Here is a 25,172-nt window from a genome sequence, read left to right as displayed (position 1 = left end):
TTTGCCAGTTTAAAGTGTGCAGGAGAATTGTACTGTGGAGTAAGAAACTTTATGGTTTATGTTTGGCACAAACCACCACAAACAACTGCATTCCACCTTAAGAACCACATCCCAACTACGAAACAAAGTGGTGGCTGTATGGGGCTTTTTACTGCCATGGGACAGCTAATCATTAATGATGGTATTATGAATGATGTATTGTATCAACAGAGAACATCGGGGGTTCCATGTGTGCACTAAAGCTAAAGGGTCTTGCAGAAACATAATACCCCTTGACACACAAGTCAGTCTACCAAAGAACTGCTAAAGCCAATGAAATTTCACATCAAAAGCCAGTAAAAATGTTGTGGTAGAGCCTGAATAATGGAACTCGAGCAAGAAAGCCCACCAACATCATTGAGTTGAAGCAGTTCTATCAGAAAGAACTGGCTACCATTTCTCCAAGCCAATGTACAAGACTCCTCGACAGACATTTGGTTGACGTCATTGCTGTTCAAGGAGGGCAAGCTAGTTATTAAAATCCATACAAATCCATTTTCAAACAAAGACATTTAATGTTGGATCCCTTTCTTCACTAAATGAATGAAAAACTGTGCCATTGTGTTTGTTATCTGTTTCACCTGGTTCACCTTCTTTTTTTTGTGATTTAGATGAACCTCTAATCACATTTAGGTCACATTAATGCAGAATTTCAAATCATTCTAAAATATTCACAAAAATTCCACTACCACGATATGAATAACAGTGATTCACACTTATTTTGGGCTGCATGCATTTGATAAGCTATGTATAAGAATGTTCTCTGAGCTACTTGATTTTGGCAAAAGCCAGCACAAAACCAATTAGGGCTGCATAATTAACTGTATTTCAATCATGATGACGAATTTTGGCTTCCCAATTCGTTAAACAAATCAGCTGTCATACTGGCAAAAGTTGACTTAGTTGGATAGTTCAAGTTCAAGATATCAATTTTTATTGACTCTAGAGCATCAACTAATATGCTGAAAATCTGTTATCATTGTAAGCATCTTTTCTACTTGGTTGCATATTATAGTGGCACTTTTTTAAAAACGTATGTCTAATTTTGTTTATATTTAGCATTTAAAAGATATACTCAGTGTGATAAGGGATCTTATGTCTGATTCAAAGATTTCTACATTTGAAGGTATACAGACAATCTGTTTTCTGTTTATATGAAATGATCAAAGATCATAAAGAGACTCTTTCCTGAATTAGCTGAATAAATACTGAGCAAGATAACTGAGACCATCATTGTCATGTCGCGTTACCACCAATGCAGTAGTTAGTTATTACCTAATAACGACATAATCAGATGAATTTGTTTTCTCACCATTCTCCTGTGATGCTGGGGCCTCGTCTGGCGCTGCATGCTCTGTGAGCTCGGACAGGTTCTCGTCCACTGGTCGAGCACTGCGCAGGCTCATAGACAAACGTCTCTTAATAATTTTCATCCGGTCCATCAGAGCTCACTTCATTCGAGGGCCTGCAACGACAATCATAGCTCAATTCTACAAGCAACACCTCAACTTAACACCTCCCCTCGGCGAGCGATTTTAACAAAACTTTAATGTAGTGATTAGAACCTTTGACGGCTGGTCATAATACTGGACCAGAGGGCTCGAACCCTGTAGCACCACACTTGAGAACATTCCCAGCTACAGCAATAAAACGGTGCAATGAGCTGTTTATCTAGTTATTGGTCATATTTAAACATGTAACACTGACGTGCACCATTAACTAAGGCTTTTGCAAATAAGCGAACATAAACACACTACATTTCTCAGTAGGACTGCACTTTCTCTCAAATACATTGTGAGCAGAAGAACCCAAGTTCAAATTATTACTAAAGGACCAGTCATCTTCTTCTTCTTCTTCTTCTGCTTCTTATTCTTCTTCTTTCGGCTGCTCCCTTTAGGGGTCGCCCAGCGGATCATCTGCCTCCATCTTGCCCTATCCACTGCCTCCTCTACTTTCACACCAACCATCTCCATGTCCACCTTCACTGCATCCATAAACCTTCTCTGAGGTCTACCTCTTCTCCTTCTACCCGGCAGCTCCATCTCCAACATTCTTTGCCCAATGTATCCACTATTCCTCCTCAACACATGTCCAAACCATCTCAACCTGGCCTCTCTGGCTTTATCTCCAAACTGCTCCACCTTCACTGTCCCTCTGATCTGCTCATTTCTGATCTTGTCCATCCTGGTCACTCCCAACGAAAATCTCAGCATCTTCATCTCCGCCACCTCCAGCTCAGCCTCCTGTCTTTTAGACAGAGCCACAGTCTCCAAACCAAACATCATAGCAGGACGCACTGCTGTCTTGTAAACCTTCCCTTTCACTCTTGCTGCTGTCCTTCTGTCACACATCAGCCCTGACACCCGTCTCCACCCACTCCATCCTGCCTGCACCCTCTTCCTCACCTCTTTTCTACACTGTCCATTGCTCTGGATGGTTGACCCAAGATGACTAAAGGACCAGAATTGGCTTTACCTAATAAGTGACATAAGCAGCTGCTTAGGGCCCCATGACTGCCAGGGTGTCCCCTAACACCTTCTGGGTTATTACTGCACCATTAAGTTGTGATGCTCGAGTGAGGGGAAAAACAACTGGTTAATCATGTTTCAATAAAGAATGCGCATGTCTTAAGCTAAAAACAGGGAGGAAAAAGATGACAAAAAGCTTAAAGATAATGGTATGTTTTTTTTTTTGTGGTGTTAATCTTATGCCATTTGTTTTGGCATGTGGTTGGCCAACAAGAAGTAGTGGAGAAGGTTATCTGCCATTTAAATTGTACCTTATTTGAAAGCATCCAATCTACAGCAATACACAATACGCCTGTTGTACGTGTACGTAAGTTAGACTGTTTGTGGTAGTCATTTTTATTAGTTAGCCTCTAATTTTACAGTGCTTAGTGCCCTGAAACAGCTGGCCCTGCTGTGAACTGTAACATAGAAAGTAAAACTATTTCTTCAGAGTCTGGAAAATGATTCATTTTAGTTTATTTTTATAGATTTTTTTAACGTTTGTTTCCTAGACATAACACCACGTTGTATCCATTTTGTTATTATTATTTTTTAGAATTATTTATTTATAGAATTGTTATTTCTTTTTCATTTTATTCGATGCTTTTTTTTGCCTCTATTTTCTTCTTCAGCTTATGATGGCTTTCATTCCCATTTCTCCCTGTAAAGCACTTCTGAGCTGCACTTTAAATGTGCGAAACTTGCTACACAAACCAAGTTGATCATTGTTGTAGTTGTTATTTTACCCAATACAAACTAGAAGCAGATAGATGCTTCTTATTATATATATATAATATATAATTATATAATAAGTTTGTGATTTTATAACAGATTATAATGTATATTTGTTTTCCTGACTAGTTCAACTACTTGTGAAATAAATTAGTTATTCGAGTATTTTAGTCGTCCGTTTACAGCATTTCTTATTTCTATCTGCCTTTGATCACCGATTTCCAAATAAAGAGTCATTCTCTTTATTAATTACTAATTACAGTAATGTTATTATAACATCAATCGCAATGCTTAGTCATGTTGGAACAGCTTTATTCATCAGTCTGGACTAATCTAAACTTTCTTCTTTGCAATATTATATTTCCCAAGTTTCATATTCAAATCTTTTTCCTTATATCTGCAACATGAACACATTCATTTAAACCCTGAGTGGTGTGTTTAGCTTTCTCGTACATCGTATGAGCACATGAGTGTCCTGATCGCAGAATATCCTTAACTTCATTTCACTATCATAATCAATAACACGCCCCTCAATTCACCGCTACACCCTTTCATTTCCAGCACAGTGGCCACAGAAGGACCACTGGTGAACTTCATTAAAGTTCTCCAGGTCACTCCATGCAGCGCTTAACCAAATGAAACGTGTTTCAGAGAAAAACACTTGCAGCACAACATCAAGCTGATGGGAGGCTCAGTGTGAGGAGAGCCTGGAGAGGAGAAGAGCAGACCTGTCTGTGAGCTGGCGCTCACTGTTGGTGTCATGAACTCGGAAATTTTGGACGCAAACCTGCACAAGTCTACAAAGAAGCTGTTCAAACGATAATGATCGGCCTTAAAATAAAAATAAAAAATAATAATAATAATAATAATAAAAATAAGACTTTGCCTTAAAGAAATGACCTGGAGCGGTCTGCTGTAAATAAAGGTCACTTGACACTTTGCTTCCTAACACAATAAACAATCCATTTTAAGTATGGGACAAATGTCAGACAGTATTTGGGTACTTAGTGCTCTACACTAGTCTTGGCTTCTCCACTGGCAGCTGGACTGAAGGTAATTCTTATCCCCGTGAAGTATCCAGCTGACTAAAGCTGTGCCACATCTCTTTCCTCGGCTCTACTGCTGCACCATGGCTGATGTGCGCCGGCCAGTCCAACTCTGGGCCAGCCAAGCTTCGCCTTCCTACCGAGATGTGGTTCAGGAGGGACAAAGCAGGATAATGTACTGCTGTTTGTGTGGAAGCGACTTTCCCCTTAACATTTAACCTCGGCTTTCCCCGATAAACCCCAGACTTCGCCTAACAAACTAGTGAAGGCTCCTAGCCACTGAACCCTGCTAGCTAACCTAACTAACCTGGGGACCCTCGTTTCTGACACGATAGACCCTAACCTAGCCAGTTTCGCAGGACCCCTCTACCGAGGCCAGCTGAGAAAGCGACAAACCCAGTCTTATTTATTCAGACGAGTGGTTTCCCCTGACTAGTCGTGGAAGCCACCCGTTTGGGCTCACGGTGCCAACTGACGTTAAGGTTAGCATCTTTGTTGTTGTTAGCTAGGTGGCTAAAGTTGGCTAGCAGCAGCAGCGGAGTAGTTTGGAAGCCCATTACTAGCCAGCAGGGTCGGCGTCGGACTGCGAGTCCGTCCTGCTGAGTTTGTCTTGTGTAGCAGAGCCTGGAAACCGACCGAGAAAACGGGAACAAAACACGGCGGTGCCCTTCACCACACGCCGTCTGGCAGCACTGAACTTCCCAGCAGGAACAACGAATAGAAAACAGTACAGCTGAGGTTTACCGGCATGAGCAAAGCGGGACAGCAAGAGTGAACAATAAGGCTGAATGGAGTCCAGAGGGTCCGGGAAAAAAGACGAATCCGTGTCGTAATTAAAGGTCGATTAGCCAGCGAGAGCTAACACATCCCAGCCATACCTGTCCTGGGTTCCGGATATGGGCCGCCGCTCCAGCTGCAGTGTCCCGGCGTCCTGAGACAGAACTGAACTCACTGCGTCAAACTTCGCCGTCTGCACGAAGCCACGGCGAACGCGGGCCACTGAAACTGGGCCAGGACGGCGTGTTTCTCAGCCAGTGTCGTCACTCAGACCCCTCGTAGACTTGGTGCTCACCAGCAGTTAGGAGCACATCCTCGCCCAGGACCGAGCGCGATGCCCGAACAACTTACCGAGCAGAGCGGAATCAGCCGTCCCGGAAAACACCGCAGCGCTGGGAGACGCGTGGCGTCCGAAAGGGAAGCGCCGGAATCAGTTTGTTTTTGTCGTGACGGGTTAAAGACACAAATATGATCTAAATACTACAGTATGTGCTATTTTTTTGTACTTGCATGGGATTTCTCCCTCACCCTGGATCATTTTAAATCAGCTCGAAATACTAGCGCTGCACAAATGAACAGAAATACAGTCTAAACTGGCTTAGATGTAAAATCCCACTGTTTCCTGCTGCCCTCCAGCTGTTTTCTGCTCTTGTTTGTGCCGAGGGTTTTGGCAAGTGAACTGCGCACTTCAGTGATTTAAATTGGGAGATGTACTTCTCCAGCGCTGGATCATGACCCCCATCCCCCACTGCATTTGGGTCATTGTCTTATTGGAGCACTCACTGTGTGTGTGCAGGCATTTGCATTGGGGGCTTTCATCTATAGTTGCGCTGGCAATACAGGCGAGAGTCAGTTAGAAAGGATGCCCCATGTGGCCGAGTAGGACACCACGAATTTCCTTTTCCACCCAGTACCAAGTGAAACTAAGGCCAATATGGCTATACTAACACAGATACTGACCAATACTACCTCTTGTTCCTTGTGGGTTCTACACAATGTGAATGCCTTTGCAATAAACAAGCTGCCAGATAAACTGGCTCACTGTTTAGTGGAGTGAAATAAGTCAAAGCATGTCTCTCATGTTTGCCTCTGTGTGTATGTGATCATACAGGCTCATGTGTGAATGATGTTAGTGTCAGTACTGTACTCTGCATTATAGTCTAGTATGCAGTGACAGCGCTTCGCTGTTTCCACATTTTGTTATGTTATAGCTTTATTCCAAAATGGATTAAATTCATTTTTTTGCCCTCAAAATTCTACACGCAATACCCCATAATGATAAAGTGAAAAAAGTTTGTTTGAATGTTTTGCAAACAAACAAAAAAAAAAATCACATGTACATATGTATTCACAGCCTTTGCCATGACACTTAAAAATTGAGGTCAGGTGCCTCCTGTTTCCACTGGTCATCCTTCAGTTGTTTTGACAACTTGATTGGAGTCCACCTGTGGTAAATCCAGTTGATTGGACATGATTTGGAAAGGCTGTCTATGGTCCCATAGTTGGCAGTACATGTCAGAGCACAACCCAAGCCATGAAGTCCAAGGAATTGTCTGTAGACCTCAGAGACAGGTTGTATCGAGGCATAGATCTGGGGAAGGGTACAGGAACGTTTCTGCAGCATTGAAGGTCCCAATGAGCACAGTGGCCTCCATTATCGTGAATGGAAGAAGTTTGGAACCACCAGGAGTCTTCCTAGAGCTGGTCGCCGGGCCAATCTGAGTGATTGGGGTAGAAGGGCCTTAGTCAGGGAGGTGACCGACAACCCAAGGGTCACTCTGACAGAGCTTCAGCATTGCTCTGTGGAGAGAGGAGAAGATTCCAGAAGGACAACCATTTCTGCAGCACTCCACCAATCAGGCCTGTATGGTAGAATGGCCCAGATGGAAGCCACTCCTCAGTAAAAGGCACAAGACAGCCTGCTTGGAGCTTGCCAAAAGACACCTGGAGGACTCTCAGACCCTGAGAAACAAACTTCTCTGGTCTGATGAAACAAAGATTGAACTCTCTGGCCTGAATGCCAAGCGTCATGTCTGGAGGAAACCAGGCATCACTCATCACCTGGCCAATACCATCCCTACAGTGAAGCATGGTGGTGGCAGCATCATGCTGTGGGGTTGTTTTTCAGCAGAAGGAAATGAGGCTATTCAGGGTTGAGGGAAAGATGAATGCAGCAATGTACAGAGACATCCTTGAAGAAAACCTGCTCCAGAGCGCTCTGGACCTCAGACTGGGGCAAAGGTTCATCTTCCAACAGGACAACGACCCTAAGCACACAGCCAAGATAACAAAGGAGTGGCTTCAGGATAACTCTGAATGTTCTTGAGCGGCCCTGCCAGAGTCCAGACTTGAATCCGATTGAACCTTTCTGGAGAGATCTGAAAATGGCTGTGCACCGACGCTCCCTGTCCAACCTGAGCTTGAGAGGTTCTGCAAGGAAGAATGGGAGAAACGTACCGAAAATAGGTGCCAAGCTTGTAGCATCATACTCAAAAAGACCTGAGGCTGTAATTGCTGCCAAAGGTGCTTCAACAAAGTATTGAGCAAAGGCGATGAATACTTGTGGATTTTTTTTTTTTTTTTTATAAATTTGCAAAACATTCAAACTTTTTTCACTTTGTCATTATTTGGTATTGTGTGATTAATCCATTTTGGAATAAGGCTGTAACATAAATGTGGAAAAGAGAAGCGCTGTGAATACTTTCCGGGTGCACTGTAACAGTTGTATCGTGCTTCATAGACTGGACTTACTGGACAGAATTACTGGCACTTAATTATAACTCTGTGGTTTTACCAAGTGAATGTTGCACAATAACTCCATGTAGAAACTTTCAAAATGCTTGGGTTATAGGTTGCTGTGTAAATGGAACTAGCATCTGGGAAACTGGTGGGGCTTTTCTTCCTTCTGTTACAACAGCAGTTTTGTTCTGGCACACTTTACAAATAGCTTACTGGTATGCTGGTCTCATCTAACAGTGCTTTTGAGACTGAATGACAGATGCAACCAGTCTTTGCATGGCAAGCTTGTACACCATCCAGGAATTCTCTGCAAGGAACAAATGAGTTGACTCAAGTGTGATGTACTGTAAAGCATGGGAACACAAATATGATATTCTTGGACACTAACTGACAAGCTTCTATGACATTTTTGCACAGCATGTACAACATAAGTTAATGATGAAGAGCACATTTACAGTGTCTTGATGAGTTTAATCAACAAGAACTATGTAAATGTGTCCCCAAGTCTGAAAATCATTGTGTTTTTTTATTTATATATATATATATATATATATATATATATATATATATATATATATATATATATATATATATAAAATGTGGGTGTAGCTGGCCACCACAGCTTTCTGAACTGCTGCTTATATAATGCCGTAGGGCAGCTCTGCATACACTTTGAGGAGAACACAGACTGCCAGTTCTGTGCAAGTTCGGCCTGTACATACTAAATGTCCTCTCACACTCCTGGTCAGGGATAGCTGCGATATTGTTGACATTCAAATCTGGGGGAGGGGTGGACAGATGCACCACTTGGGAGTCCAGAATATCGAGAGCCAATAAATCTCCACATAGATGATGCAAAATCTGTTTTTATTCAGTTGTGCAAACTGAAGTCGGAAACAAATGTGCTTAGGAAATGTGTTCTGTGTACAGTGTGTGCATGTTGTAATCTTCAGTCTTGCTGGTGAAGCGAGGAAGAGGAGGACTTCCAAAGGAATGTGACCTCCCCACACTAACAAAGTAGAAAGGCACGTGAGAAATTCGCCCATTAGACCAACACTGCAAAGAGAAAAACATGAGAGTCAGGGTGATCTACGGTTTGAGCTCGAATCTGAATCATTTCATGTAAACAGATTTAGAATACAAACGGAACTGAACTGAACTGAACAACTTTCAATGTTTCTCTCTTTATATTTAATAACTGGTCATGCCAGTTTTAGCGCAACCGCTTAAAAAAAAAAAAAAATAAATATCTATAAATCAGATATTTCCTGTGTCTTTCTCAGTGCTATGGAATACCTATGGAATCTACGTCATGCAGAACTCACTGTCTAACTTTATATCAGGCATAAAATTATTTTGCAGCAATAATGAATTTGTAGTCTTTATTCACATTAAGGTATGGTACACCATATGGCCAAAACTATCTGGACACCCTTCCTAATTATTAAGTTCAGCTGTTTCAGCCACACCTATTGCTAAACAGGTATATAAAATCAAGCACATAGCCTTGCAATCTCCATAGACGAACACAGGCAGCAGAATGGGTCATACTGAAGAGCTCAGTGATTTTAAACATGGCACTGTCACTATCACAGGACGCCACAGTCAAATGTCTGCCCTGCTAGAGCTGCCCCAGTCCACTGTAAGCGCTACTACTGTGAAATGGAAGTTGTAGAAAATGTTTTTAATGAACTGGCATGTCTACAATCTGAATTGTATACATGATTCCTGTAGGCCATTATGAAGCCATGTTCAGCAGTCTGGACAATCTCCATAAGGGAGAGCTAGCAGCACTTAAGTCACTTACAGGCACACTTAAGTGTGTTCAGATATGCTGTTCATCAGTTATGGGTTGCATCCAAAAGCTACTACTCCTGTCCTCCTCCTCCCTTCTAAATCTTTGTTTTATCATAAGGTGGCTCACCAGAACAGATTACAAGGCCCAATATCAGCTCAAGAAGTGAGTAAGTGAACATATTTTTCATAGACATTTAATTTTATTTGGTGATGTAGTGAAGCTTGGCTTGTTTAAAAACAGGTTAGAAATAAATGAACAGAAAACGATATGAAACTGAAGACAGATATGTCTCATCTAAATCTGTGTTTAGCTGTCTGGACTAAAATAATGAATGGTTAAGCATTTAAAGGTAACTGTTGTTGTCACTTATTTTAGTTTGTTCATCTGGACTTTCAGACGAAATCTGATGATTACTGGATTAATAGTCAAAATAATTCCTAGATTACCCAATTATCAATATATTCAATAGTGACAGCCCTGATTTTGATGATTTATTTTTATTCAATTTTCTCCATGACATAAAATGAGAATTGGCATAACGTTACACTGACATACTATAAAACATTTAGCTTTTTTTGCTTGTAACATTTCTACTAATATATTTGATAAGCATTTTACTCATGGTATGCAAGCCTTGACAGTTAACTCCAAATCATTTGCTTAAAATCCATAAAAAGCGCGATAACGTCGTATATATTTGAAAACATAATGAATTTGAATTTTATCTGTACCCGGCCATCAATAATTTAACATAAAGACAGCTTTTCTGTAAGGTAAAAACATCAATTAAATATAATAAAATAGCATTTAATATTTACATATTATTAACTAGGAAATCAGAATGCAGTTTAGACTAAATGACTAGAATGGAAATTAAATCGAAATGTCACCAATGTATGGCAGGTATCTTCAGATATCTATACCATTTGTAAAGAGCTACACTGCGCATGATTAGGCTGACACTGTTCCCCATTTTATTACATTTAGCTCATGTTAGAATACTTTGATATTTGCAGTATTTAAGCGAGGGATGTAGAGAGAGGCAGTTCACTTCAACAAAAAATAAATAAATAAATAAAAATCTACATTCTATGACTTTTCCAGGATTTTCATGACCACATGAATCCTGATGATAGCGCGAAATGTTTAAGTCAGCACAGTGGTCACGCACATACTAAGCTTACAGCATTCACACAAAAAATGCACTCACCACTGTGAGCAATGCTCCATGCTGGAAGTGAGGATGGAACTGAATCAATCTAGGCTCGGCTCCGGCCTCCCCTCTCACAAAACCACTGTAGTAGAGTGCAAAATAACTGTCAGCACAACCAAAATACAAATACATAACTGAACAGAGAATTAGAGACTCTACAAACTGGGTCTGCCACAATGCTGCTTCAGCGGTTCCTGAGTGGTAATAATAAGGCTCTCACTCAGTCAACGTACATTTTAGCCCAATGTTACACTGGGAATTTGTGAGAGGTTTGGTGTAATAACAACATCCCACACATTTTGTCACAGTCTTTGATATTCTTTGCTTACATGTGCAGAAACCTAAGTTACAGCAACACTAGCTATGTCCTGAACAAGTACTAGGTGCACTGCAAGAGCTCATTTCCATCCGTCTGTTTCATTTGACTTGTATCTAGATTGTACCCTGATAAGATTCCAGTATATGTTCCACTCACCATGGAAGCAATTCAAACACGGGGCTGGAACGGGTTTTAAACACAGCAATGATAGCAGAATGACCGGAGGATTCCGCATTACCTTGTGAGGATGACAGAAAACGGGACATCAGAGGAAGATCCTTATTCCCTGCTTGTACACAGGGCTCATGTATTAAGTGATCCACTAACCTTTCACAAGGTGAGTAATACACAAACTGCAGGACTTGCTGAGGTAGTTAGCCAAAAGCTAGAATTTGTACATTTATATTTGTGTCTATGCACAAAAAATAAATAAAGACAACTCACTCCAGTTTTTTTTAACAAGCACTAAAAAACTGTCCTTAGCCATACGAATGTAAAAACACTGACTTCACTGTTAAAGTGAAATTTGACTGTCCATGACTCACATCAACAGCACAAAAAATAACACATTACAAAGTTGTAAGTAGTACAACTGTTGTGTTAAGATTAAGATTAAGTGATTAATTAGTCCTTATTATTATTATTAGTCCCACAACGGGGAAATTCCACCTCCGCATTTAACCCATCCGTGAAGTGAAACACCACATACACACTAGGGGGCAGTGAGCACACTTGCCCGGAGCGGTGGGCAGCCCTATCCACAGCACCCAGGGAGCAGTTGGGGGTTAGGTGTCTTGCTCAAGGACACCTCAGTCATGTGCTGTCGGCTCTGGGGATCAAACCGGCAACCTTCCGGTCATGAGGCTGGATCCCTAACCTCCAGCCCACGACTGCCCCACTTACTTATGAACTATAAGGTAATACGGTTGCGCAAAGCATGTCTATACATTTGCACAGCTGGAGAATAATGAGAGTGGAAATCACAGAAAAAAAACAGGATAAAATGATCTATTTATATATTTAATATTATATATCTATTTAATATTAATTTTCTATTTAATCTGTTTTCATTATGTCTAGTTTCCATTTGTGCCATAGGGGGCGACAGGTAAAGACCAGGAGGCATTCATCGAATTAATCAGAAAGTAAATAGTGCCACATGCCACTAGAATCACAAAAAGCCACATAAAATATAAACCAGTCATCAAAATCTACTGCACCTCTTTAGTCACTGGTTCATACCATGTGTTTTCTGCACTTGCAGCCCCAATAACCCACCAACTGTGGCACTTGCTGCTTAACTGTAAACACTTCACTTGCAAAAAAATTAAAAACATCATGAAATTTTTGGCACCGTACTGATAAAGAGTGAAATAGGAGGTGGTCTGGCCCAGGTTGGAAAAAAAGAACTAGAACTAACTAATTTTCTGTTAAATAAACTGCCAAATATGTTAGGAAACTGGGCTTCACGTTACTTTAAGAAGCATGCCCCAATAGACACATAGCCGTAGTGCATAGCCCTGGACATCTGGAAGTAAGTTTGTCTTATCCTCAGCTTTTTTTACCTAGAAAATACTGTGAAAACTACTTTTAGACATTGCACAGGCCTAGCGTTCTTACAATAACCAAACTTGCTCATGTGTGGAGTTTTCTGTGAAATTAGAGGGCACCTGCAGTGCCCATGACCTGCATCAACAGCACAGTACATACAGTGCTACAATACAGTATTATAAGTGTGTTGTGTTACGCACCTATAAACTATACGGCACAACAGGAGCATTTTTTGCTGCCTGTTGTTGGCAGTGATCAAATTCTAGCACTATCTGTACAGAATTAAAGGAAGCTGACCAAGATCTGTACTGTTCTGTACCTTTCAGGAGTACAGCCAGTCTCTCTCCAGAGGGATCCCAAGCAAGTGATTGAACCTCTCCTCCAACGCTGATCAGCACAGGATGAAAGAAGCCCATAAATACACAAACAAAACTTTTGACCACGTTACAACTAGAAAACACAAGTACACTCAAATGCACGGCTTACGTGATTTCACCACCAGTACCACTGAAAGTTGTCTCAGAGAGGTCGGCCACAACTGCAGCAGATTTAGGTCCTCCTGAAACAAGTTACATAAACACTTTGAGCCAACATTTGAAAGAAACCACCACCCATTTGCACAAAGGTGCACATTTTTGATGAGCAAAAAGGCCATGAAAATGTTTTTTACCTGCTTGGACTTGTATTCAAAACACAACAGAGCTATCCTTCTGTGTTTTAGGAAGTTCTACAATTTCATTTGATTGTTTATCAAGTTTAAGTGCCTATGCAAAAATGACATAAAATTCAGGGATCTCACTCCATTATTTTTAATACACGCTGATAAACTGCCCATGAGCATCACTTACACACACCAAAGTTAAAGAATGTTTAACTTTTCTTAAGTGGTCATTCATGACATCTGAATCTGTCTTAAAGTGGAAATGGTCAGATAATACAAAATGAAACTAAAGCCCATGTTTGTGCTTTTTCTCCTTTCATACATGGCAAAGCATCAAGAGTTTGCAGATACTGGTTACACTTTAGGACCATCAAGTCTGCAAACAATGATAAGACATCACCTCCATGCCAAGAACCTTGCCAGAACTTTCATCAAAGATAAGTACCTGGAACTTGTGAAAGTTGTGAAGTGGAATCAGATTATATCTTGATATCCTTTCTTTGTTTATCCACAACGTACAGGGGTGGGTTTGGCATAAAAACTGATGATCCTGGCAGAGGGCCCGGGGAAGCATACGCTCAAAAAAAGAATACCATCTCAGTAGGGCAGTCGGGCACTTCTGTAAGCAATATGATCACTGAGAACACAACAGATGGAAATCTGAAACTCCTAAATTCTGAAATCTCAGAAAAGACCTCAGCAACAAATAGACCCAAATGGAAGAAAACAAAACAAAAAAAAACTTCTTTCACAAATTGCCCTGTTTAGAAACTGAGAGCTGGGGGACAATCTGAAGTAAGGAGTGCACTAGGATCACCTCTCACTGAGGAAACATCTGGCACAAAGTCTAAAATATTGTTGTCAATGAATGTTTAGTTAATTGGGTTGACGCCGTTTGCAGGCCTCATGTACATGCATGGTACAAAAAATCCAAAACTATGAAAATACTTCACGTTAATGTCATCTAAAAACACAAATTCCTGTGTGATAAGTAAAACTAGGCTCAGCGGGCACCACAACCACCATGAGTATGCGAGAAAATACATTCACTGTGCTTACAGCAGAAACTTGGCATGTTGAGACACTAAAACCTCATCAATATCACTGTCAAAGAGTAAAAAGCACAAGGTGAGTTGACCACAAATCGCAGGACTTGCTGAGGTAATTAGTCAAAAACTCAAGTTTGTTTGATGAATAGCTTTAGGTCTCCGTATCAGACAAAGCTGGTACATGATCGGCAATATTTCATTACATGATATTATTGAGCACGCAGAAGCTTTTTAAAACATTTTGCTTTATCATTAGAGGTGAAATACAGAAAACCAGTCTTGGACTGGAAGTGTTGTTCCTTTATGTTTCTGCTCCAATCAAAAACAGAGTTTTCAGGAGCAGGAGAGCTGTTACTGTGCTCTGGATAAAAGGAGAAGGGTGACACCTGGTTGCTAAAAATGTCACTACACTGAGCCATAGAATACAGTCATATGCAAAGGTTTAGGTGACCTGGTGAAATTACATCTGTTGATGTCCTATGTGGGGAAAAACCCCTAATACATCCTCTCTAGAGGACTTCCGCATATTTTAACGTATTATTACTGTTTATTTGCTGAAGACCATATTAAAGGGAAAAAGCCGAATGTGCCATATTTAACTCTTTCACATAGAGAAGCGTTAACTCATTGTACCTTAGAGAATCAAGAAAACATGTCATTTGACTGGGGAGATCAAACTTTTGCATACAACTGCACATTTAATAAGGAGCACATTTTGCATCTGATTTAAAGTAGAACATGGTGAATTTCCTCCTCCTGCTAAAATGAATGATGATTAACTTTGGAAACTTGATGTGGCAGATAAATGAAAAAACAAACAAAAAAAGTGAAATATTTATCCAGTGAAGTTGAAAATGATCCAAATTTGTTTAGCAGATTATGAAGGTGTAGTAAAGAGCAGAGTGGGGTCAGTCTATTAAAATAAACGTCAAGTATAACATATAAAGTACCTGTCATGTCGGAAAAAGTAAGTGCATAGATCACCATTTCTCCCTGAACACTGAATAACAATCGACTTCCATCAGGACTCCAGCATCCAGACTGAGGGGGGAAAAAGAGGAAGAGATTAAATAAATACAGATAAAACGTTATCGGTCATTTAGCATTCATAATTGTGTAAGTATGGCTTGTAAGAAAGTTATGAATGCAGTTTCTTTAATAGTCCACTATCATTAGATGTTTCCCAATAGTCCTAATGTAAATACAAGAGTGGTGTCAGTTCTTTGTGAAGTTTTATTTCATTAATTTCTACATTTTTTTCCATTAATTTCTAAAGTTTTATTTCATTATTTTCTACATTTTTTTCTCATTAATTCTAAAATATTATTTCATTAATTTCTACATTTTTTTTCATTAATTTCTAAAGTTTTATTTCATTAATTTCTAAATTTTTTCTCATTAATTTCTACAATTTTATTTCATTAATTTCTACATTTTTTCCCATTAATTTCTAAAGTTTTATTTCATTATTTTCTACATTTTTTTTCATTAATTATAAAATATTATTTCATTAATTTCTATTTATTTTCATTAATTTCTAAAGTTTTATTTCATTAATTTCTACATTTTTTTCTCATTAATTTCTAGTTTTATTTCATTAATTTCTAAATTTTTTCTCATTAATTTCTAAAATTTTATTTCATTAATTTCTACATTTTTTTCTCATTAATTTCTAAAATTTTATTTCATTAATTTCTACATTTTTTTCTCATTAATTTCTAAAGTTTTATTTCATTAATTTCTACATTTTTTTTCTCATTAACTTCTAAAATTTTATTTCATTAATTTCTAAGAGGAAAACCTCTAAAACTTAGTAACAAAGCTACATGTTGAGTGAAAAATTCAGGAACCACCCAAATCTCTGTGCTTAATGTTTGAATTATCTCATCATTACCATCACACCATGATTACCACATTGCTCTAAATACACAATGGTAAGGAAGAGATTAAGCTAATATCAATTTTATTGTTAAAACAATAACGAGTGCAGTGAAAACATAGTGGATCAACCAAGATACAGACGTACGCAAAAATAAAATTGCCTTTTGTCTGTAAATTTTAGTGCACAATTTTTTTGCTTACTTTAACAGATTGGAGACCAACTATAAACTGGGACATAACATTTGCACAGGATATATTTTTTTTTACCAATGGGTTAAATTCAGCAAACAAGCAGTAATTATGCAATAAAATGTGCACAAACATCTTCTTTTAGAGCAAGTGTAGTTAATTTTTACTGATTCGTTGGTTTTGCACTGAAGACACCAGGGAAATGCAGCTCTGCAAACTGCACTCTTAAATCACAACATATCTGCCTCAATCAGCATTCATTCATTTGTTCTATGAAAATGGAAAGCAATACGCCACATAGCTGACAGAAGTAGCAGCAATAATTATATATATGGCAAACCAAAATGCATGCATGCCAATAGCAAAGCCAATGGAGCAAAAACTGATGCAGCTCCTGTCTCCTTAAGTTTTGCATCATCCAAGTGGCTCCACCCTCGGCCTTCCAGGGCAACAACAGTAGGCAAGCTTTTTTGGCAGAAAATTTTACTGGTGCAAATGGTGCTTACGTCTCTGTTGACTGCATAAAGGGGGAATGCCCCCCCCCCCAAACTTTGGACACTGAGCTTCTTTTGACTGATTATTTTCATTTGGTGGAAGGAGAAAAATGTGTTCATTTAGTTCTTCAGTGAACAACTGATTTAACAACTCTGTCAGTAAGGGGAAAAAAGACATCACATCCCTTAATCTTGACTTACTACTGGGAATCCAACTCCAGCAGACCACATGCTGCTTTAATATCTGCTAATGAACCGACACAGCTCCACTCTATACCATACCGATTTACCATAATCTGTTAATCTAGAAGCTCCACACAAGTTACACTATGTGAAATATAAATAAGAGCTTCTCTTATCGTAGGTCAGAAACCATATACAACAATGTGGGCAATTAAAACCTCACCTGACATCTCCCTTTCAGACAAGGCCACCTTTCACATGTCCACATTCTGGTTTCCCAAACCCTGTATGATGCACACACACACACACACACACACACACACACACACACACACACACACACACACACACACACACACTATGAATCATCAAAAGAAATTAGTAACTGCTCTGTAGTTAAAGACAACAATTTACCACCTTATAAACAAGAGAGATAACGCAGATTTTCTCTCCGCTTAAGGAGTGGGGGACGGGGGGACAGACAAGGATTAATGTTGTCTGGGGGAGGGGGATTACTCTGAAAGGAAACAACCAGACTAACAATGACATGAGCAGAACCTAGCTGATTCTGAAATCAAATATGTGAAAATGTATATATATATATATTTATTATGATGCAGAATATTGAGCAAATGTGATCTGAGTGCAATCAGATCTGACAGAGTAAATGAACTTTTGATTTTCATTCTCTTTTTCTTTCACTTACACTAGGGTGCTGCTGTCTGTGTTATTATACATAGTTACTGACCTTAATTAAACATTATTTAAATAAGCAAAACAAATACATCAGTAAATCTTGTGGGTTTTCGGCTTTCTTGCTTCTTTCCCTCACAAACATAGTCCACAAGGGGCCTGTGCGGCTACAGATTTTCATTCCAACCAAGCAGGGGCACATATTCTATAATAAAGCAGCTGTTGGAGGACTGAGACCAACCGGTTAAACAATACTGCTTGATTTATACGAAATCTGTAGCCACACCAGCTATTTATGGATAAGACTAGTGAGCCCTGCTCTACAGGGAACGAACTTGGTATTTTTAACATTTAACATATTGGAGGAAAAAAAAAGAAAACAAAATATATAAAATGTGCCATATAACATTTGCACAGCCCACATTTTGTTTTGTCCCCCCCCCACCCCCCCCCGGTTAAATTCAGCAAATAAAGTAATCGTGCATAAAAATGTGGAGTTCTTAACCTTTTACACAATGCCCCGCTTTTTGTATACAACTGTATTGGCTTAAGTAATACAGACCTCAGTTTCAACTCCTAGTAAACTTCTTTCTAATATTAAACCTCCTCACATACCAAATAGGCTTGTGCAATGTAATGACTTGACCATCCCTACATGATCTTACACTTCCACAACGCTCAATGACTTGGACTATTACATTATTTCAAACTTAAACTTGATGAAAAGGATCAACCACTCAATTTGAACAATGGCACAAGTAAAAACTAAGGATGCATCAATACCAGTTTTTTCAAACCAAGTGTGAGTAAAAGTGCTTTTTTTTTGTATTCACCTTCTTGGAAGTATTTTATTTGGCTGGTTGGGCTGTAAATGAATGTCTTCTAAACCATACACTGCGATTTTACAAATCTTGTTCGTTGGTGACACGCGCTGTGTGTTTAAATAGATCTTCGTGTACAGACAAAGCCTAAGATTTACATGTTAAACGCAGCCTGTACAGACAGCTGTCTACGGACATTTTCAACTAAAGCTTCATTTCAAAATAACTCTGCTGTGCATCCAAGTACTGCGCATATAGAAACTGGGCAGTGCTGCTAACACTATCCACTGAAGCTAAAAAAACCAGCTAAAAATAATTTAAAAATCATATTAAACTCACCATTTAGTCAAACAGAGTAAAGTCAGCATAGAAGAACTTCGGGAGAAAATATCAACTGTGTTTGGTCTCCGTTTGTTGTCACGTCACGTGGGCATCAGAGCATTTTTATGAGCATGAGTATCAAGCACGGTATCGGACAGATCCCTGACTCCACTACCAGTATCAATGCATCCCTTGTAAAAACTGTAACAAATAACTCGTCACAAAAGATGCTAACACTTCAAATCTTCTGAATTATGCAAGGCTGGCTTGATACGGTGAAACTTCCATGGAGCTTCGGTTGCTTTATGTGGGAAAAATGATTTATGCTGTCGTGTATTTTGCAGGATTAATTTACAGCCTGTCTGCTATGATACTTGGATGTCTAACTGCATAATCATAGCAGCAAGTCTAAATTAGAGTCAAAATACCTCAAGATTAGCTTTTCCCCAGGAGATGCACGAATGATAATTGATTAATTAAGATTGTTTAAAATGGGGGGAAAGGAGGGAAAAAGCAATATCGCACAAGTGTAATACAAAGGCCCATATCTGTATACCTGTATATCCTGTATACCTTTGATAATAATCCTGCAGCCCTTTGGATGATAAACTTTTAACAATGGCTTTTGTCAATAACCACAGATGCATGCAGAATCAACTAATAAAACAGAGCGGAACTCAAACTGGATGGTTACATTTTATATTTGTCAATTACATTATTAATAACTTTCTTATATATCAGGACGTCCCATCAGTGTACTTGTGAACCTCAACGTGTATGTGTACCTGAACAGGGCAGAGGGTGTGGCTGCCAACAGCCGACTGCCATCTGGTGACCAAGACACATTTGTGACTCCTCCACCTCCCACTCGCTGCAGAGGAACGCAGTTTTCTGCAGCTACATCCCAGACCTATTTGACAAACAAGCAACAAACATCACACAGTGCTACATCACCAACGGTCTCTAATATCTATATCAGTCTGCAGGCTTAAAAGCAGTTTTTCCATATCTTGTAAATACAGCTGTAGGCAAATGTTTGAACACCTCTGGTAAAATGACACGTTCTGTTGATTTTTGTAAAAGCGAAAACAAGTTAATGATTTAATTTCTATTTATTTGCGTTAATGTATGGGTGGGGTGGAGAAATATTTGTACAGGCCACATTTTGTGTTTTAATGTTTTTTCAAACGTGTTAAAATCAGCAAATACAGTAATTAAAATTTACTGAAGTGTGTTCTCTACAGAGAATGTGTAATTATTTTCACTTCTATAAAAAAAAAGACTTTATGAGACTCATCAGAACAGGCGATCTTCTTTTGTGTGCTGTGACAAATTAGTCCCATAACCAATATTAACAATTTCAGTGACTTGTGCCACAGTGGCCCTTCTGTCAGTTCAGAGCAGATGGGATAGCCTTCGTTGCCCTTGGACATTGCGTTGTTTGTCTCTTATTGGACTACTGAACTCTGTGGTGTTCACCACTGCTGACAAGGAGAATCCCGCTAAGCTTGCCATTTCGGAGCTACACCGACTTTTTGGTCGGTCATTTGGTCCCAGTCAAAGTCAATCAGGTCTTTTTCCCTAACCATTTCTCCTGCATACCATATCTCAACTATGAGAACAGACTGTTCGTTTACTATCTAATGTGTCACATGCGCTGTTGCTACGAGATAATATACGCTATTTGCTTTATCTGTGAGTAGTCATAATGTTTGGCTCACTGGTGGAAATGCATTTATAAACTGGTAAATATTCTATAAGATTAATATTTAACAAAAAAACCAACAACTTTCATTTACTGTAACCAAAAGTATCAGTACAGAAACAAACCATCATGGCAGTGTCCACAGGGGAGGCAGACACTAGCAAAGAACCGGAAGGGGACCAAGCAATGGAAGTGACTGGAGAGTGGCCGGGATGAGACAACACCTGAGCACAACCAGAGGATGGCCTGAGAGAGAGAGAGAGAGAGAGAGAGAGAGAGAGAGAGAGAGAGAGAGAGAGAGAGAGAGAGAGAGAGAGAGAGAGAGAGAGAGAGAGAGAGAGCGCGCGCGCGCGAGAGAGAGAGAGCGAGAGAGAGAGAGCGAGAGAGCGCGAGAGAGAGCGCGAGAGAGAGAGCGCGAGAGAGAGGGAGAGAGAGAGAGCGAGAGAGAGCGAGAGAGAGAGAGCGAGAGAGCGAGAGCGAGAGAGCGAGAGAGAGAGAGAGAGAGAGAGATGAATGAAAAACAGAAGACAAGCAGGTGTACAAGAGTTGAACAGAGAGGTACAGAAAGGTCAAATAAGGATAAATAAATTTGAATTTTATTTAGTGTTTTTACTAACAAAGACACTTCCTACTAAAAGAAATATTTTTAAGCAATTGTCTGCATAAAACTTTTGCATATAACTGTAAATAACCTACATACGTATATCTGGTTGTGTGTGTGCCAATACCGAGTAGACAGTGAAGTAGGATCAACATGCCAAACGAGTAGGCAGGTGTGGCACGCCACAGCCAGAGCAGAGGCACACAGAGGTTTCCACTGCATAGCACTCACATTCCTCTGCAGTCTGTGCTTCAGCGTTGGAGCTGTTGCACTGAGAGAAGAAAGATCCAGAAATTAAGATACTAGACATACAGAATTATTAATCAGAACTGGTCACAAAAGTATTCAGTGTCCAAGAAAATTTTCCAAGTTTCATGACTTTCAAATATTTCATGCAATCAACATCGTTATTTTGGTCAATTTGAGCTGGAAAAAAAACTGTGCTAATTATTTTTAGATATCACCCAGGCCGAGTCTAATTACAACATAATCAGATAAGCCACAAACAAAAAAGTCAACTTTCAGTTTGCCTGTATAGTAAACCTGTGTGGAGACATTTTCTCTACAAGTTCATTCATTTCATAACTATTACATTGGTAATATGAGCTAATTTGACTGAATAATAAAGTGACTCCACACATGAGCCTGTAAAGCCTATGCTCTGTGGACTGTTTGGTGGGTCCAACTTTAGGAAGTTACACTTTAACCCTGTCGTCTTTGCAGCAACTAAACTTTACTAAACACATATTAGCACCCACACCCACCACAAGACAAACAGAGGACGTTGGTGGGGCTTCAGCATTGCACTGAGCGCAGCAGTAGGAAAAATATTTCCATTCATTTAATTTAATCAGAAATCCACCACTAAAATGAACCCCATGCTATTGAACTGCTTGAAGCAAACTTGTTCCATCCTCCTGAAATGACAATATTGCATGTTTGTATGCAGCACGTCATCCAGGCATTTTTGGTGTACTGGGGAAATTCATGTTGGTCACATACTTCATGTTTCTTACTACCTTGGGCACAATCAGTAGAGAGGCTATTATATAGTAGGCTATTTTGGGCAGCCAACATTTGTCACATTGCAGATTTGACCATGTGAAGTACCTCCGAGAGTTGTAGATCTTGATGGAGTCATCCAGAAGGGCTACTGCAAATTTGTCTGTGTGAGGGTGCCACGCAAAGCTTCGGACAGCACTATCAGACCTAAAACCATACAGGTTAAAAAAAAATACTAAAATAAGACAACTGATATGTATTCGATGGAACAGCAGTTAAAGTCTAATAATGCCTCAATATTAATACTAAACTCTGACAAATCTAGACTTAAAATATAATCAAGTATTGCAACAACCCCCTAACTCGTGGGTGTGAAGTTGCAATCGTAATTACAGTCAAGTAACAGTCAAGGTTCACTTTATTTTTTGCTTTATTCTGTAGAAACTAAAGTTAGTGAGAACAGAGCAAGGTCACCTATGAGACATTTAGCTATCCGCCAAAAGAAACTCTCACAACCCCAAACAGTATGTACTTCCGAAACGTCTTTACCAGGAGATTACAGCTAGACTCACTTATCATCAGTCTGAAACTACTTTACGCACATTTTCACACTCCACCCTACGGACTGTTAACACACAAAGAGCTAAAACTATAACCGTGTTATAACATTAACTACAAGGTAAAGATAAATAAATAAAAACCATTACCAATCCAGCACTTGGGAAAATTCAGCAGCCATCTCCTCTCCACTCAACTGATAGGAAACAACACAGATATCAAATTAATACATAGCAGTGCCCATTCCCAACTACAGAATATGAAAATCACTTCATCATGTAAAAATCTGGTCAAGCTGGTTAAGGCCATCTTATTAGGATGTGAATGCTAAAATGGTTACAATAACTTTCTGCATACTCGTTGCGCAACTTGCACATCTGGACACTAGACACTTTATCTGGTACCAATATCTGCACATATTTATTCATTCAGTGTGGTCATTATATGCCGTTACCTGTGCCTCCCTGTATGGTCATTACTGCACTGCGCCTTTCATCTCAGGTTATAGATATTATTACAGATTGTTGTATTTATATATATATATATATATATATATATATATATATATATATATATATATATATATATATACACACACACACCTGTAGAGAGGATTTTTTAAAAATATTTATTCTTTTTGTTATACTGTTTACACCCTTATTACTAAAACTGTACTGTGTTGTGTGTCTGCTAAATTTCCTTTGGGATCAATAAAGTGTCTGTCTGTCTGTCTGTCTGTCTATCTATATTTATATCTATCTATCTATCTATCTATCTATATATATACACACATACATACACACACACACACACACACACATTTTATATATATATATATATATATATATATATATATATATATATATATATATATATATATATATATATATATATCTTCTTTGTCATACTGTAAACATCAGAGACCAAAAACTGCACAATGATTTAGAGAAGGAAAGAAAAACAAAGTGTGGAATGGATGCAGTAATGTTCACCGTCAGATGTGGGAACAGAGAGCCATGGAACGAAGACATCCATCGTAGCAGAGCCAAAACGCATCCGGAACTCACTGTCAGCCACTTAGGCACTGTGGAAAAATACACAATGGCACAATTTCATCAGTCTGTCGGATGGACAGCAGAGCAACTGGCACATATGTAAAAATAACTAAAAAAAAGTTCACACCTTCTTCAGCACTGTTAGTGATTTCATCCAACAGACCAGAAAGCCCTGCATCTCGCCTTCACAGGTAAGAAAAACAGCAGGTCTCAGGTTTAAAAGTTTATTAAACTGCTTATTCATGACATTCACACGTTCCACTGACCAGACAATTTGCATAGCATTACTTTCTGCTTCAAAACAAGGTTTTATAAGTATATTTGTACCAAGCTCCAGCGCTCCTCATCCATAATGTATCTTTGTGATCCAGGAAGGCGGCTTTGCTGCTGCTCTCTGGACGACTGTGAGGCTTCAGAGTTTCCCTAGGAAAATTCAGACTAGGAGGCTCCCAATGCTACAAAATTAAACAAACGCAAATGCTTTTTAAGGAGATCAAAATATACAAACATATATACTGGCACAACAAATCAAACACCACATTGTATAACAGTTCAACAGTTCAGACGCATTAAGGTTCATTCTCAAATAAAATGTAAAATAATTCAGTAGCTAAGTAAACTTATGGCACTGCGGTCACTTTATGGTCCTGGTTTTGCTCCTTATTGTTCTTCATCCTTCAATAAAAGGAATAATGGTGAAACATGCTGAGGTTCATTTCCACCATCGCCACCATGGACAGGGATGTTTTCCGGTGAAAACCGTTATTCATTATGGGTCAAACCACTACAGAACCAGAAAATGAGATTCGGCTGCTAGACTGCTGGACTTCACTATGTCCACTAGCAGTTTGTAAATGAATCACATATTACAGGAACTTAACTCATTTTGGAATAAAATAAATAGTACATTCAATATTTCAGTGGCATTTTCCCAGTTTACGAGGCACACATCAAGCACGGATATACTCTCACCGGTCATTTTATTACGTACACCTTGCTAGTAAAAGACTGGACCCCCTTTCACCTTTAGAACTGCCTTAATTCTTCATGTCAGACTTCCAACAAGGTGTTGGAAACGTTCCTCAGAGATTCTGGTTGGTTATTTGAGTTCCTGTTGTCTTTCTATCATCTGGAACCAGTCTGCCCATTCTCCTCTGACCTCTCACACCTACAAGGCATTTTCGTCCACACAACTGACCGCTCACTGGATATTTCCTCTTTTTCGGACCGTTCTCTGT

General features: G+C 39.3%; 2 protein-coding genes across 7 annotated transcripts in view; both read right to left on the bottom strand.

Annotated features, from left to right (window-relative positions):
• LOC108412532 (cyclin-dependent kinase 16) overlaps nucleotides 1-5,983 on the bottom strand; it is a 36,462-nt gene extending 30,479 nt beyond the window's left edge. For 4 of the 5 annotated variants that reach the window (XM_017684593.2, XM_037536143.1, XM_037536144.1 and 1 more), the window contains exons 1-2: nucleotides 5,203-5,983; nucleotides 1,352-1,504 (exon numbers count right to left, since the gene is read on the bottom strand). In XM_017684593.2, coding sequence (XP_017540082.1) covers nucleotides 1,352-1,481 — 130 coding nt within the window. In that variant the 5' untranslated portion in view covers nucleotides 1,482-1,504; nucleotides 5,203-5,983. Of the gene's footprint in view, nucleotides 1-1,351; nucleotides 1,505-5,068 lie in introns of all 5 variants that reach the window. The other variant, XM_017684592.2, reaches the window with a different exon arrangement.
• Nucleotides 5,984-8,688: 2,705 nt separating this feature from the next.
• The window catches only part of aaas (achalasia, adrenocortical insufficiency, alacrimia), a 19,864-nt gene continuing 3,380 nt past the window's right edge, over nucleotides 8,689-25,172 (bottom strand). For both annotated transcript variants that reach the window (XM_037535990.1, XM_037535989.1), the window contains exons 3-17: nucleotides 24,262-24,389; nucleotides 24,062-24,117; nucleotides 23,872-23,963; nucleotides 23,029-23,075; nucleotides 22,430-22,528; nucleotides 21,447-21,590; nucleotides 20,844-20,964; nucleotides 19,799-19,923; nucleotides 17,402-17,462; nucleotides 15,382-15,472; nucleotides 13,208-13,280; nucleotides 13,041-13,108; nucleotides 11,327-11,408; nucleotides 10,849-10,933; nucleotides 8,689-8,896 (exon numbers count right to left, since the gene is read on the bottom strand). In XM_037535990.1, the coding sequence (XP_037391887.1) occupies nucleotides 8,747-8,896; nucleotides 10,849-10,933; nucleotides 11,327-11,408; nucleotides 13,041-13,108; nucleotides 13,208-13,280; nucleotides 15,382-15,472; nucleotides 17,402-17,462; nucleotides 19,799-19,923; nucleotides 20,844-20,964; nucleotides 21,447-21,590; nucleotides 22,430-22,528; nucleotides 23,029-23,075; nucleotides 23,872-23,963; nucleotides 24,062-24,117; nucleotides 24,262-24,389 (1,422 nt within the window). In that variant the 3' untranslated portion in view covers nucleotides 8,689-8,746. The remainder of the gene's footprint in view (nucleotides 8,897-10,848; nucleotides 10,934-11,326; nucleotides 11,409-13,040; nucleotides 13,109-13,207; nucleotides 13,281-15,381; nucleotides 15,473-17,401; nucleotides 17,463-19,798; nucleotides 19,924-20,843; nucleotides 20,965-21,446; nucleotides 21,591-22,429; nucleotides 22,529-23,028; nucleotides 23,076-23,871; nucleotides 23,964-24,061; nucleotides 24,118-24,261; nucleotides 24,390-25,172) is intronic.

The sequence above is a fragment of the Pygocentrus nattereri genome, chromosome 29 (genome assembly GCF_015220715.1).
Source record: "Pygocentrus nattereri isolate fPygNat1 chromosome 29, fPygNat1.pri, whole genome shotgun sequence".
Lineage (NCBI taxonomy): Eukaryota > Metazoa > Chordata > Actinopteri > Characiformes > Serrasalmidae > Pygocentrus > Pygocentrus nattereri.
This window is presented reverse-complemented; position numbering and strand designations above follow the sequence as displayed.